Source organism: Hylobates moloch, unplaced genomic scaffold (assembly GCF_009828535.3).
Source record: "Hylobates moloch isolate HMO894 unplaced genomic scaffold, HMol_V3 SCAFFOLD_2, whole genome shotgun sequence".
Taxonomy (NCBI): Eukaryota; Metazoa; Chordata; class Mammalia; order Primates; family Hylobatidae; genus Hylobates; species Hylobates moloch.
Genome location: NW_026652277.1, coordinates 174,799,724 through 174,813,709, shown reverse-complemented (window position 1 = coordinate 174,813,709; position 13,986 = coordinate 174,799,724). Strand labels below are relative to the sequence as shown.

The 13,986-nt window shown below is 48.8% G+C and overlaps 1 protein-coding gene across 2 annotated transcripts in view; it reads left to right on the top strand.

The window, feature by feature from the left end:
* The window catches only part of RNASET2 (ribonuclease T2), a 68,860-nt gene that overhangs the window by 29,996 nt on the left and 24,878 nt on the right, over window positions 1–13,986 (top strand). The window contains exons 1-2 of one of the 2 annotated variants that reach the window (XM_032162388.2): window positions 11,897–12,403; window positions 13,262–13,322. In XM_032162388.2, coding sequence (XP_032018279.1) covers window positions 12,318–12,403; window positions 13,262–13,322 — 147 coding nt within the window. In that variant the 5' untranslated portion in view covers window positions 11,897–12,317. Of the gene's footprint in view, window positions 1–11,896; window positions 12,404–13,261; window positions 13,323–13,986 lie in introns of those variants that run through there. The other variant, XM_058435670.1, reaches the window with a different exon arrangement.

Below are 13,986 nucleotides of genomic sequence, written 5' to 3'. Positions count from 1 at the left end.
TAAGGAGTGCTCCTAGCATCTGGTGGGTAGAAGCCAGCAATACTGCTAAACATCCTACAGCGCACAAGGCAGCGCGCCCACCCACCCCACACCAGAGAATTACAGCCCGAAGTGTCAGTTATGCTGAGATTGAATCTTTTTTTTTTTTTTTTTTTTGAGAAGGAGTCTCGCTCTATCGCCCAGGCTGGAGTGCAATGGCGCAATCTCAGCTCACTGCAAGCTCCACCTCCTGGGTTCACGCCATTCTCCTGCCTCAGCCTCTCCGAGTAGCTGGGACTACAGGCGCCCGCCACCACGCCCGGCTAATTTTTTGTATTTTTAGTAGAGACGGGGTTTCACTGTGGTCTCGATCTCCTGACTTCGTGATCCGCCCGCCTCGGCCTCCCAAAGTGCTGGGATTACAAGCGTGAGCCACCGCGCCCGGCGAGATTGAATCTTGATCTTGAGGGTCAACTTTATTCAGTATGAAGTTATTTAAAACATAACCCCCAAAGCTTTGTATATTCATGCATTCTGCTGGTCAAGAATTCTTAGGAGACAGAGTGGGCTGGTCCCTGCTCCAGGTTGTTTGTGGCCTCAGCTGGAAAGAATTGAGTGTCTGAGGTCACTGGTGCAGCCAGAGCAGGCCCCAGGCTTCCTCACTCACATGCCTGCCCTGGGGTCACCCAAGGGTGAGATGAGCTACGATTGTCCCTGGTGCACCTGCATGCAGCCTGTCTGTGTGGCTGGGCTTCTTTATACCTGACACCTCAGAGCGGTCATCTCAGGGCTCTGAGGGTGAGTGTTCCTGTGCTCAGGGTGGGACTTTTATGATGGGACCTTTTTTTTTTTTTTTTTTTTTTTTTTGAGACGGAGTCTCGCTCTGTCACCCAGGCTGGAGTGCGGTGGCGCGATCTCGGCTCACTGCAAGCTCCGCCTCCCGGGTTCACGCCATTCCCCTGCCTCAGCCTCTCCGAGTAGCTGGGACTACAGGCGCCCGCCGCCACGCCCGGCTAATTTTTTTGTATTTTTAGTAGAGACGGGGTTTCACCGTGGTCTCGATCTCCTGACCTCGTGATCCGCCCGCCTCGGCCTCCCAAAGTGCTGGGATTACAAGCGTGAGCCACCGCGCCCGGCCTATGATGGGACCTTTATGGGAGCCACCTAGGGTCCCTTCTGACATACACTGTTGGCTTCGCAGTCACAGCCCTACCAGATTCAGAAGGATGGAACACAGGCCCCATCTCTCCATGAAAAGAGGGTCCAATAATTTGTGACCTTGTTTCAAAATGGCCACAGAGATGGCCCTCCCTTTTCACTGCTCAGCTCAGCTGTGGTGTGACCCAGTGCTTGGGCTCGGCTTGTCCTAGAGCACCATCCCTCCCACCCCTGCAAACCTGGGGCAGAAATGCTCCTGGTGTTTATCCCACCCGAAGCCTCCATATCAAGGATGTATAGGTTTTTCTTTTAAATCTCAACAAGAAATGTCTCTGTCCCTAGACAGTGGGGCTGCTTACAGTAACCTAGGTGAGTTCTCTCAAAAGTGATTCATCTTGCTAAGGGAAGGCTCCTCTGTACTCCTCCCTCTGCCCCAGTGTGCGACCCTTACTCTTTTTTTTTTTTTTTTTTTTTTTTTTTTGGGGCGGAGTCTTGCTCTGTCGCCCAGGCTGGAGTGCAGTGGCGCAATCTCGGCTCACTGCAAGCTCCGCCTCCCGGGTTCACGCCATTCTCCTGCCTCAGCCTCTCCCAGTAGCTGGGACTACAGGCGCCCGCCATCACGCCCGGCTAATTTTTTTGTATTTTTAGTAGAGACGGAGTTTCACCGTGGTCTCGATCTCCTGACCTCGTGATCCGCCCGCCTCGGCCTCCCAGAGTGCTGGGATTACAAGCGTGAGCCACCGCGCCCGGCCGACCCTTACTCTTGACAGGCGCCTTCTGCTTCTCCTGGGGGCTGGAGGGGTGCACACAAAGCTACCTGCTGCAATGATTTCCAGATGTCATGGTTCCTTTATTTATCAAAGTATAATTTTCAAGAAGTTGTAAAACACAATCCTCAAACCAGCGTACGAGGATGCAGTGTAAGTGCTTGTCAAAGACTTAATACTGATGTGGAAAAAATCAGGTGATAAAGCTGGTTCAAAGATAACCTGAAACATTGTTTATTTTCTGAAGAAAGATGAGGAATGAGATTGCTAGATACAAAACTGGTTAATGCACCTTCAGAGAACTAAAACTTAACTTCAGAAATTATCTTTTCTATGAGACAAAAATAATTTGCATTTGTACCCTAGCAAGATTCTAAAAGTTGTTGGAAATAGTGAGTTCCTCTTCAAAGGTTCCTCTTGTCCTTTATTTTCAAAGCCTAACTACCTTGCCTCCTTGCCCGTAGTTACAGTAAACAACCTTCCAGCCTTTCCCAATCTGTAACCCACATCCATTCCCAATCTGTAACCCACATCCATTCCCAATCTGTAACCCACATCCGTTCCCAATCTGTAACAACCCACATCTGTTCCTTATTTGGCGCCCTTAGTTCTGAAACTGCTCTTCCTGCTGCTAGAGCCCCCACCCCTGCTCCATTTTGAAGTAGCTGATCTGGATCAGCTTAGATTGTGCCAAGTTTCAAGAAAAAGATGAAATATGAGTTGCATTTTGACAAATGAAGAGGATGTGAAGGGCAGAAGGAGCAGAAACTACCAGCAGAGATGCTAAGATGAAAGGTTAGCACACCAGTAGAGACGGTTAGACTGCAGAAAAGCCTAATTTCTAGTATTTTGAGCCATGCGCCATGGCTGGCTTTGCGTTCTGGTGCATTTTCTATTCCTGTTGCTTGTCTGGTGCAGAGCAACCTTCAGTCTCTTCCCCTGTACCTGCCTTTAATGTTCTTTCCCCCTGATGCTTCTGTTTGATGTTGATATTAACAGACATGTATGGAAGGTTAACACTATGATGAGCCAATTAGCCATCCCACACACAGACTTATTAGGACAATAATGAAAGCCAAATGATGAGGACATCTGGTTTACTTCAAGCTAGTGAAGACAAGTCATAAGTCATCATCTTAATATGGTCCAGCTAAGCAATTTTGTGGTTTAACTAGCTTCCCAAGCCAAAATCAGCTCCAAGGGTAGAAGTAAATTACTTTAATGACTAACTATACTTTGAAGAAGGAACAAGATAGCATTTAGACTAAATAGACTCCACTTTTTAATCTGTGGCCAAATGCTTGAAAGAGATTAAAGGAAAATGCAAAGATATATCAATATAAGAAGACAAAATAAAATAAAAAACAAAATAAGAAAGCCTTTTTATTCCTAAATTTGATTTATAAACGTCAATATGGACTCATGATGTATTTTCTTTTAAACAAACATAAATCAAGGCCGGGCACAGTGGCTCACGCCTGTAATCGCAGCACTTTGGGAGGCCAAGGCAGGTGGATCACCTGAGGTCAGGAGTTCAAGACCAGCCTGACCAATATGGTGAAACCCTGTCTCCACTAAAAATACAAAAAAATTAGCCAGGCATGGTGGCACATGCTTGTAAGTCCAGCTGTTCGGGAGGCTGAGGCGGGAGAACCACTTGAACCCGGGAGGCAGAAGTTGCAGTGAGCTGAGATCACGCCACTGCACTCCAGCCTGGGCAATAGAGTGAGACTCCATCTCAAAAAAAAAAAAAAGAAAGAAAGAAAAAGAAAAAAACCATAAATAGAACAAATGAGCAAACAAAATTTATTTGCTAGCTCTATCTGCTGAAAAGCGTTAGAAACAAGGACCAACCCAGGGGCAATAAGCACCCCTTGGACCAGGACTATGATCTCTAAATACAAATTTCAACTAAAAAGAACCAGGGTTCCCTTTAACAAAATAAGGCAGGAGTAGCAATATGTGTATTAACTGATACGGAATTTGAGGCTAAATGTATGACAGTACAAAACAGGACTTTAATGACAAAAAGGTGAATTTTATAAAGAAAATCAAAATAAATTGTATCAAGAAAAATAAAATTTTATAAAGAATGTCAGGGCCAGGCACAGTGGCTCACTCCTGTAATCCCAGCACTTTGGGAGGCTGAGGTGGGTGGATCACGAGGTCAGGAGATCGAGACCATCCTGGCTAACACGGAGAAACCCCATCTCTACTAAAAATACAAAAAATTAGCCAAACGTGGTGGCGGGCGCCTGTAGTTCCAGCTACTAGGGAGGCTGAGGCAGGAGAATGGCGTGAACCCGGGAGGCAGAGCTTGCAGTGAGCCAAGATTGCGCCACAGCACTCCAGCCTGGGCGACAGAGCGAGACTCCATCTCAAAAAAAAAAAAAAAAATGTCATGGCCAGGCACAGTGACTCATGCTTGTGATCTTTTGGGAGGCTGAGGTGGGTGGATTGCTTCAGCTCTGGAGTTTGAGAACAGCTTGGACAACAAAGTGAGATCCTATCTTTATTTTTTTCGAAAGGCACAGAGTGGCAAGTTGGATTGAAAAAACAAGACCTATCCGAATGCTGACTTCAAAAGACCCATCTCATACATAATAACACCCATAGGCTCAAAGTAAAAGATTGGATAAATATTTATTATGCAAATGGAAAACAAAACAAAACAAAAGCCAGAGTCACTATTCTTATATCAGATAAAACAGACTTTAAACCAACAAAAGTAGAAAAGGACAAAGAAGGGCATTAAATAATAAAGATTTCAGTTAAACAAGAAGACTTAACTATCCTAAACATATATGCACCCAACATTAGAGCACCCAGATTCATAAAACAAATACTTCTAGACCTATGAAAAGATCTAGACAGCCATACAATAGTAGCGGAGGTTTTCAACACCCCAGTGACAGCATTAGAAAGGTCATTGAGGCAGAAAACAAAGAAATTCTGGACTTAAATTGGACACAACCAACTGGACCTAACTGACACCTACAGAACACTCCACTGATCAACCACTCTTCTCATCTGCACACAGAACATACATCAAGATCGATCACTAGCTTAGCCATAAAGCAAGTCTCAATAAATTCAAAAAATCAAGATCATACCAACCACAATCTTGGGCCGTGGTGGACTAAAATAGAAATCAATACCAAGAAGATCTCTGAAAACCACACAATTACATGGAAATTAAAAAACTTACTCCTGAATGATTTTTGGGCAAACAATAAAGTTAAGGCAGAAATTAAAAAATTATTTTAAAAAATGAAAACAAAGATGCAACATACCAAAATCTCTGGGATGCAGCAAAAGCAGTGTTAAGAGGAAAGTTTGTAGCACTTAACGCCTACCTCAAAAAGTTAGAAAGATCTCAAATTAACCATCTAATATAATTCCTAGAAGAACTAGAAAAACAAGAACAAACTAAAGCTAAAACTAACAATAAAATAAGTAACTAAAATCAGACCAGAGCTAAACCAAATTGAGACGCAAAAATCCATACACAGAATCAACAAAACCAATAACTGGTTATTTGAAAAGACAAACAAGACTGGCAGACCACTAGCTAGAGTAACAAAGAAAACAAGAGAGACAAAAGATCCAAATAAGCACAATGAGAAATGACAAAGGCAATATTGCAACCAATACCACAGAAATACAAAAGGTCCTCAGAGACTATTATCAACACCTCTATGCACACAAACTAGAAAATCTAAATCTAGAGGAAATGGATAAATTTCTGGAAGCACACAACCTCCCAAGGTTGAATCAGGAAGAAATTGAAATCCTGAACAGAACAATATCAAGTTCCAAACTTGAATCAGTAATAAAAAACCTACCCAACAAAAAAAGCCCTGGTCCAGATGGATTCACAGCTGAATTCTACCAGATGTTCAAAGAAGAGCTAGTACCAATCCTACCGAAATGATTCCAAAAAATCAAGCAGGAGAAACTCCTCCCTAATTCATCCTACAAAGCCAGAATCACCCTAATACCAAAACCTGGCAAAGACACAACAAAAAAGAGAAAATCACAGGCTAATATCCCTGATGAGCACAGACAGAAAAATCCTCAACAAAATCCTAGCAAGCCGAATCCAGCAGCAACATACACAAATCAAATGTAATGCATCACATAAACAGAACTAAAGACAAAAACCATATGATCATCTCAATAGACATGGAAAAAGCTTTCAACAAAATCCAACAAACTAGGCCTCAAAGGAACATACTTCAAAATAATAAGAGCCATCTATGACAAACTGATAGGCAACATACTGAATGGGAAAAAGCCAGAAGCATTCCCCCTGAGAACCAGAACGAGACAAAGATGCCCACTGTCACCTCTCCTATTTAACATAGTCTTGGAAGGGCTAGCCAGAGCAATCAGTCAGGAGAAATAAAAGGCATCAAAACAGGAAAATAAGAAATCAAACTATCTCTCTTCACTGATAATATGAAAGAACCATACTAAAATTAGCCAGGCATGGTGGTGGGTGCCTGTAATCCCAGCTACTCAGGAGGCTGAGGCATGAGAATCGCTTGAACCTGGGAGGCGGAGGTTGCAGTGAGCCGAGATCGTGCCATTGCACTCCAGACTGCACGACAGAGCAAGACTTCGTCTCAAAACAAACAAACAAACAAACAAAACCTACCATTTCACCCAGAAAAAAATCCCATTACTGGCTATCTATCCAAAAGAAAACAAATCATTCTACCAAAAAGACACATGTACTCTCATGTTCATCACAGCGCTATTCACAATAGCAAAGACATGGAATCAACTTAGGTGCCCATCCATGGTAGACTGGATAAAGAAAGTGTGGTATGTATACACCATAGAATACTACACAGCCATAATGAAAGAATGAAATCATGTCCTTTGCAGCAACATGGATGCAGCTGGATTATTCTAAGCAAATTAATGCAAGAACAGAAAACCAAATACCATACCACATGTTCTCACTTAAAAATGGGAGGTAGGCTGGGCACGGTGGCTCACACCTGTAATCCCAGCACTTTGGGAGGCCAAGGCAGGTGGATCACCTGAGGTCAGGAGTTTGAGACCAGCCTGACCAATATGGTGAAACCCCATCTCTACTAAAAATACAAAAATTAGCTAGGCATGGTGGCCCTCGCCTGTAATCTCAGCTTACTCAGGAGGATACGACAGGAGAATTGCTTGAATCTGGGAGGCAAAGGTTGCAGTGAGTGGAGATCAGGCCACTGCACTGCAGCCTGGGTGACAGAGCAAGACTCCATGTCAAAAAAAATAAATAAGTAAGTGGGAGCTAAACCCTGGTTACCCATGGATGACAAGATGGCAACAGTAGACACTGGGGACTATTATAGAAGGGAGGTAGGGAGCAGAGCAAGAGTTGAAAAACTAACTATAGGATACTATGCTCACTACCCAGGTGACAGGATGAACATACCCCAAACCTCAGCATCACGCAGTATACCCGTGTGACAAACCTGCACATATACCCCCAAATTTAAAATAAAAGTTGAAATTAATTTTTAAAAATATACTTATTAAATATCTATTAAAGTGTTTTTTTGTTTTGTTTTTGTTTTTGTTTTTTTTGAGAGGGAGTCTTGCTCTTTCACCCAGGCTGGAGTGCAGTGGTGCCATCTCGGCTCACTGCAACCTCTGCCTCCTGGGTTTAAGTGATTCTCCTGCCTCAGCCTCCCGAGTAGCTGGGATTACAGGCACCTGGCACCACTCCTGGCTAATTTTTTTATTTTTAGTAGAGACTGGGTTTAACCATGTTGGTAAGGCTGGTCTTGACCTCCTGACCTCAGGTGATCTGCCTGCCTCAGCCTCCCAAAGTGCTGGGATTATAGGTATGAGCCACCGAGCCCAGCCAAAATTAACTGTTAATGTAATATTAAACTATTATTTGTAATGCAGAAGGGCTTATCTAAAGTAAAACAGCTCAGTTATGTAGTAAAATCTCAGAAGTCTAAAATGCCTTGCTTATCTTTTTAAGATAAATAATTGTAAAACAGCTCAAGTAAGCAGCCTAATATCCACGTGTATATGAGTATGCGTGTGTGTATGTGTGTGTGTCTGTGTGTGTGTAAGCTCATGGGTTTTTTCTTTCCCTTTTTCAGAGTAAATATGCTTTGAAAATTTGACATCCATGACTAAATGTAGTATGTTGCTTTGCTTCACATTTCATAATAGCGTGCTATTTGATCTGATTTATTCTTATTGTCCAGCTCCAAAAAGTTTTTTCCCTCTGGTTCCATCAGTTAAGTCACACTTGAAGAACAAATTATATTGTGAGAAACACATGACTGGTCTTTTCTGTTTCTCCCCTGTGCTCCTTTTGTCATGGCCACAGCTCAGAATAAAAGAGTTCCACAGTGGCCAGGCTGGCATGGCAAGGCCAGAGGTGCTGGGACACCCTGACCAACATGGTCAAACTCCGTCTCTACTAAAAATACAAAAATTAGCTGGACGTGGTGGCACACGCCTGTAATCCCAGCTACTCAGGAGGCTAGGGCAGGAGAATTGTTTGAGCCTGGGAGACGGAGGTTGCAGTGAGCCAAGATTGTGCCACTGACTGCACTCCAGCCTGGCTGACAGTGTGAGACTGTCTCAAAAAAAAAAAAAAAAAAAAGAAGAAGAAGAGAAAGGGCAGGGAAACACCTAGCAGCTGGCCTCACTTTCTCAGCAAATAAGTAATTCAGAATGCAAAGGAGTTTTTCAGGTGAGATTCTTTCAAGTGTGACAAAGCTCTTTAGAGTTTGAGAATCCTAAACTGTGTAGTTGTGCCATTGCTCTGCCATTGGAATGGCCAGCACCAGATATGGGCTGTTCCTACAGACTGGATTCCAGAGTGAAAAAGACCGTGGACCACAGTGGCATCTGACCCATAGCCAGCATGGAATGTGAGCAAATGAATGATAAATGATCAACTTCCGTTGAAGTGAGACACTGAGATTTGGGGGCGGTGTATTATTGTAGCATAACCCAGCAAAAGCTGGCATGGAAACAGGAAACCTGGAGCTAAAGCCAAGAAGAGGTTGTGTGGTGAAAGTATCTTTGTCTCTTCAGAATTAACAAGGATTTAAGGATGTCTGTTCATAGACATGGCTGTTGCCATCCCGTCCCCCTCCCCTCTCCTGAGGACATGTTTCTATACAAGCCAGCAGCATCTTTTAAACCTCATCGTTTGTACCCTTTTACACTATGTCGTGGGAGTCAATGTAATTCCCGCTCTGGCCCCTGCCCACCTGCTTGATGCTGGAGCCCTCCTTGTTTCTGTAAAGCTGGGCGGCTTCCAGAGCCAAATCTAGCCTTTACAGCCGCCGCCTCTTCCCTACGTGGGGTTCCGTTTAGGATCCTGGTCGGTGGACAAGTAGTGAACAAGACAGATGACAGATGCTCCAGGTTCACATCCAAGTTTTGGGGGGTTGAGAGCTTTTCCATTTGGATGTCCTTCTTTAAGAACAAGAAGGTAAAATTGTGAATACGGAATGAGATATGGGGTCTTGGTGGGGCCCATTGCAGCGAGGGGCCTGAAGCTCCTCATTAGCTTCCGATGTGGGCGTGGGGGAGTAGGAGCGGGCAGTACAGGAGGAAGTGACAGAAATTCTCAGGGGTGGGGAGAACTGTTGAAAATAAACAAGGAAGTGCAACAGGAAATGACTGGGTGGCTCCTTCAGGCTGGGTAGGACACTGCTGAATTTATCTGATAAAAATCCCCTCTCTGTGAGTTATGGAAAATGGCTTGCTGCGAGACCCCCTTCTTCCCCACATAACATTGATAAGAGTGACGAGTGACTGATGCGGCCGGGCGCTGTCACCAAAAAAAAAAAAAAAAGTGAGGGTGACGGATGTTCCCCTCACTCCACCCCCACCCATTACCTAGGACAAAGCCAGACACAGATCCTCCAATTCCTAATCTTCGCCTCAATGATGAGCCAATCAATAGGAATAACACATTTGTTAAGCAAACTTGGTGCGGCTCCTCTCCTCCCCCGAGGCTGAGGACCTTTGGCCTCATCTTAGCCTGAGTCAGTCCCTCCTGAGAACAGGCTGGCCACGGGGTCAACCTTCTCTGATCTAATGTCCTATGGAGGCACGTTCTCATCCCACTTCTCCATCCCAGTTCGTTCTTTCTCTCCCTTTCTTTCTCTTTCTTTCTTTCTTTTCTTTCTTTCTTTCATTCTTTCTTTTCTTTTTTCTTTTTTTTTTTTTTTGACGGAGTCTCACTCTGTCGCCCAGGCTGGAGTGCAGTGGTGCGATCTCTGCTCACTGCAACTTCCGCCTCCGGGGTTCAAACGATTCTCCTGCCTCAGCCTCCAGAGTAGCTGGGATAACAGTCGCGTGCCACCCCCGCCCAGCTAATTTTTGTATTTTTAGTAGAGACAAAAGGCCCCCAGGCTCCTGCAATTATGCTCCTCATAATGCCGCTCCTCCCTGAGTCCAGATTTGCTTTATATTTGGCAGTGGTCACAACAGCCCTCCTTGACAAGGAGATGTTTTAAACAGACCGGACTGTGATTTAAGGGAAAATGAGGATTCTGGGAAGTACTTTTGTTTTAAGAAAAATTTTTTTAGCTTAAAAGAAAAGAGAAAAAGAACTGTGGTGTGTGCCTATATTCTTGAGAGGAAGGAATGAAAGAAGCCAGAGAGAAACAAATAAGTCGTTAGGGCAAAGGAGAACGCGAATAACACCATGACCTGTATGAGGTCCTGGAGGAGCTGAGGAGGTGTCGGCCGTCCCACATCTGTTCCACAGGTGGCATTTTATTGAGCACCGACTGTCCCCCATCCACTGTGCTCAGTGGCGGGGACTCAAGGTGGGCAAAACAGACACGGGCCTCGCCTTTCAGTCTAGAGGGAAAGACAGATTAACCATTTAAATATTTTGTTTCAAAGAATGGTAATGCATGCAGGCAAGGTCCAGGCCTGTGGGAGAGCGGGCTACAGGCCCACCTGCTATTTAGACAGTTACCAGTGGCGGAGGACCCCGAGGAAGGCGCAGTTTACTCGACATGTAAATAGGAATGGCCTTAACTAGCTGTGGGTGTGCGGACAGGGAAGGGAGAGAGGAGAAACATCTGCAGAGACAATGCCGGGCGCACAGCCCGTGGGCGGGGCGGGGGGTGCGGGGGAACCCGTGCCTTTGAAGGGCTGGGAAGGCCAGGGTGTGGCGGGAGGAGCCCGGGCCTATGGGACTGGGCCTGGCTACGCCAAGGTGGGGCTGACATGAAGTCCCCTTCATCCGTGGGGGGTGGCCCGTCCCTCTGGGAGGAGATCCCTTACAAGATGACTTCCCAGGTCGCGCCCCGAGGCGGCCCCCACAGAGATGACTTCCGGGCTCCTGGGGCCCGTGGCGAGGGGCAGGTGAGGCCCAGGGCTGGGTGAGGGCCAGGCCCTTTTAGGAATGTTGGTGCTCCCAGCCCCTAGCACGGGGAGACTGGAGAGGTTTCCAGGGGAGTGGCCCGAGTAGGTCCTCTCCTAATTCTGGAGCGGTCCCCTGGGCTGCGCAGTGGAGAGCCGAGGTGGCCGGAGGCTGCGGGGAGCCTGGGCGGCCAAGCACCATCTGCAATCAGGAGGTCCCGGGCAACTTGCAGGGCGCAGTTTTTGAAAGCGGGTGCGGCGTGCGGACCGCGGGCCTGTGGGGTGCGTGGGTTGGGCTGCGGGCTGTCCCTGGAGCGCAGAGTGGCCCTGGGGCCCGCACGCCCACTTGCTGGCGGGGGTGGCGCAGACATGGGCGGTCCCCCCAAGGGCGGTCCTCACGGGTGGTTCAGGTTAGCTCGGACCCGGGGATGGGGGCAGTGGCGCTGAGCTGCTGGGAAAGGCGCGGGGCGCCTGCGTGGCGAAGGAACACAGCCGCCTGACACGCCCGCAAGGCCGGCAAAGCTGCAGCGGCATCCGCCTCTCTGAGCCCACCGCGGGGCGGGGCGTGAACGCCGGGCGGGGATGGGCAGTTCTGGGGGGAGTGTCCGCCGGCGGGGGCGTGCCGTCCTGGGGGCGTGGCTCTCTGCTCCGGTGCAGGCCAGCCGGGCGCCCTGGGCTGGGCGGAACGCGACTGACCGTGGTCGTGGGCCGACGGTGGCTGCAGCGCGGAGGAGCTGGGGTCGCTGTGGGTTGCAGAGCAGAGCCCGGGACGTGCGCGCTTGGTGCACGAGCCTGAAGGGGAGCTCCGAGGGCCCAGGTCGCCAGGGCTGCTGCGGCCGTTCCCGGAGACCGGCGTGGGGCCCGCGAGACACTGGCTTAGGCCGTCTCAGGGCTCCGGGTGCACCCGGTGGCCGCTCCTGCAGCGGAGGGAGCGCGGCGGCGCGGAGTCTCAGAGACAGCGTTTCTCCCGGAAGTCTTCCTCGGGCCGCAGGTGGGAAGTGGGGGCCGGAGCGGCAGCTGGCGGCGTCCTCTCCGCAGTTCGGCACCATGCGCCCTGCAGCCCTGCGCGGGGCCCTGCTGGGCTGCCTCTGCCTGGCGTTGCTTTGCCTGGGCGGTGCGGACAAGCGCCTGCGGTGAGTTACCTTGCGAGGTAAAGTGGGGAGCGTGGGAGCCGGGTCCTAGAGCTTTCCACGGGGTGCAGGCTGCAGCTCTCGGGGTCAGCGCTCGCTGAGCCCCGGGCAGCGACTGGGAGGACGGGGGTGGCGAGCACGCTCCGGGGTGACCCCTGGGAAGGAGTTGGGAAGCCGAGCACGCCTCGGGGTGACCCCTGGAGGGGGTGGGTTGGGGGGAGCCCTTAGCACACTCAGAAGTGACCTCTGGGAAGGAGTGGGATGGGGGGAGCCCTGAGCACGCCCCCGGGTGACCCCTGGGAAGGAGTGGGTTGGGGGGAGCCCAGGGCACGCTCCGGGGTGACTCCTGGGAAGAAGTGGGTTAGGGGGAGCCCTGAACACTCCCCGGGGTGACCCCTGGGAAGGAGTAGGGGGTAGGGTGAGGTCCTGGGTGCACTCCAGCCTGGAGCTGGACTGGAAACTGATCCCACAGACGGCTCCCAGCCTAGGACGCGACAAAGCAAGTGGCAGGCTTGGTGGAGCACTGTTCCTGCACTCGAAGTTCTCTCAGAGGTCGAAGTCGTGGAGTGGACACTTAATTTTAGCTTCCACTGCGGCGAGTGGTGAAACGACGGTTCTTCCTCCTTTTGAGTATCCTGTTCTGAATCCCTTCCCCTGGCTCGCCCTCCCTGTTTGTGCCTTCTTAGTGTAGGGTTTTACCGCCTTCCTCACAGGAGTGTGTGCAGCAGCAGGGCAGGCAGTGTTCCTCGTCCCACAGGCACTCAATGCTGAATGAATGATTGAAGGGATGGATGGGTGGATGAATTTTTTCTGTAACTTTAAAAAAAGTTCTTGAAAAATAAGTTTCTTGTGTTTTAACAGTGACAACCATGAGTGGAAAAAACTAATTATGGTTCAGCACTGGCCTGAGACAGTATGCGAGGTGAGTGTTTCTGCCTTGACAGGGCGTGGGGCCTGGGGAGCCCTGTGAAGAGGGGTTTGTGTGCACCTGCCCGTCCAGGGCACCCACGCTGCTGGTGCAGGAGGTGGGCACTGCTGTGGTGGGTGGGCAGTGTCTCCTGCAGAGATTGCCCCCAGGAGGGCTGTGCGTGAGCTTCCCAGGGCTGCTGTCACAAAGTGCCACAAGCTGGGTGGCTGAGAGCCTCAGGAATTTATTCTCACGGTTCTGGAAGGGGAAGTCTCAACCTAGGGGTCAGAAGGGTTGGTTCCTCCTGGAGGGCTCTGAAAGAGTTTGTTCTGTTTCTCTGCTTGCTTCTAGTAAGGACCTGTGGTCCTCTGCATTCTTGGGCTGACCCATCACCCCAATCTCTGCCTCCTCCTTCACGGTGTGTTCTCCACTTTGTGTCTCTCTGTCTCTTCTGAGGAGGACACCAGTGACTGGATTTAGGGACCACCCTAATCCTAATCTGGTATCACCTCTTCTTGATGACATCTGCAAAGACCCTGTGTCCATGTAGGGTCATGTTTACAGATGGGAGGAGAGGTTAGGACAGGGATATATCTTTTGGGAGGACACGGTTCAACCCACAGCAAGCCTCAGTTTGTCTCCTGCCTCTGTGGGCACAAGCCACCCAGGTGCCAAGGCA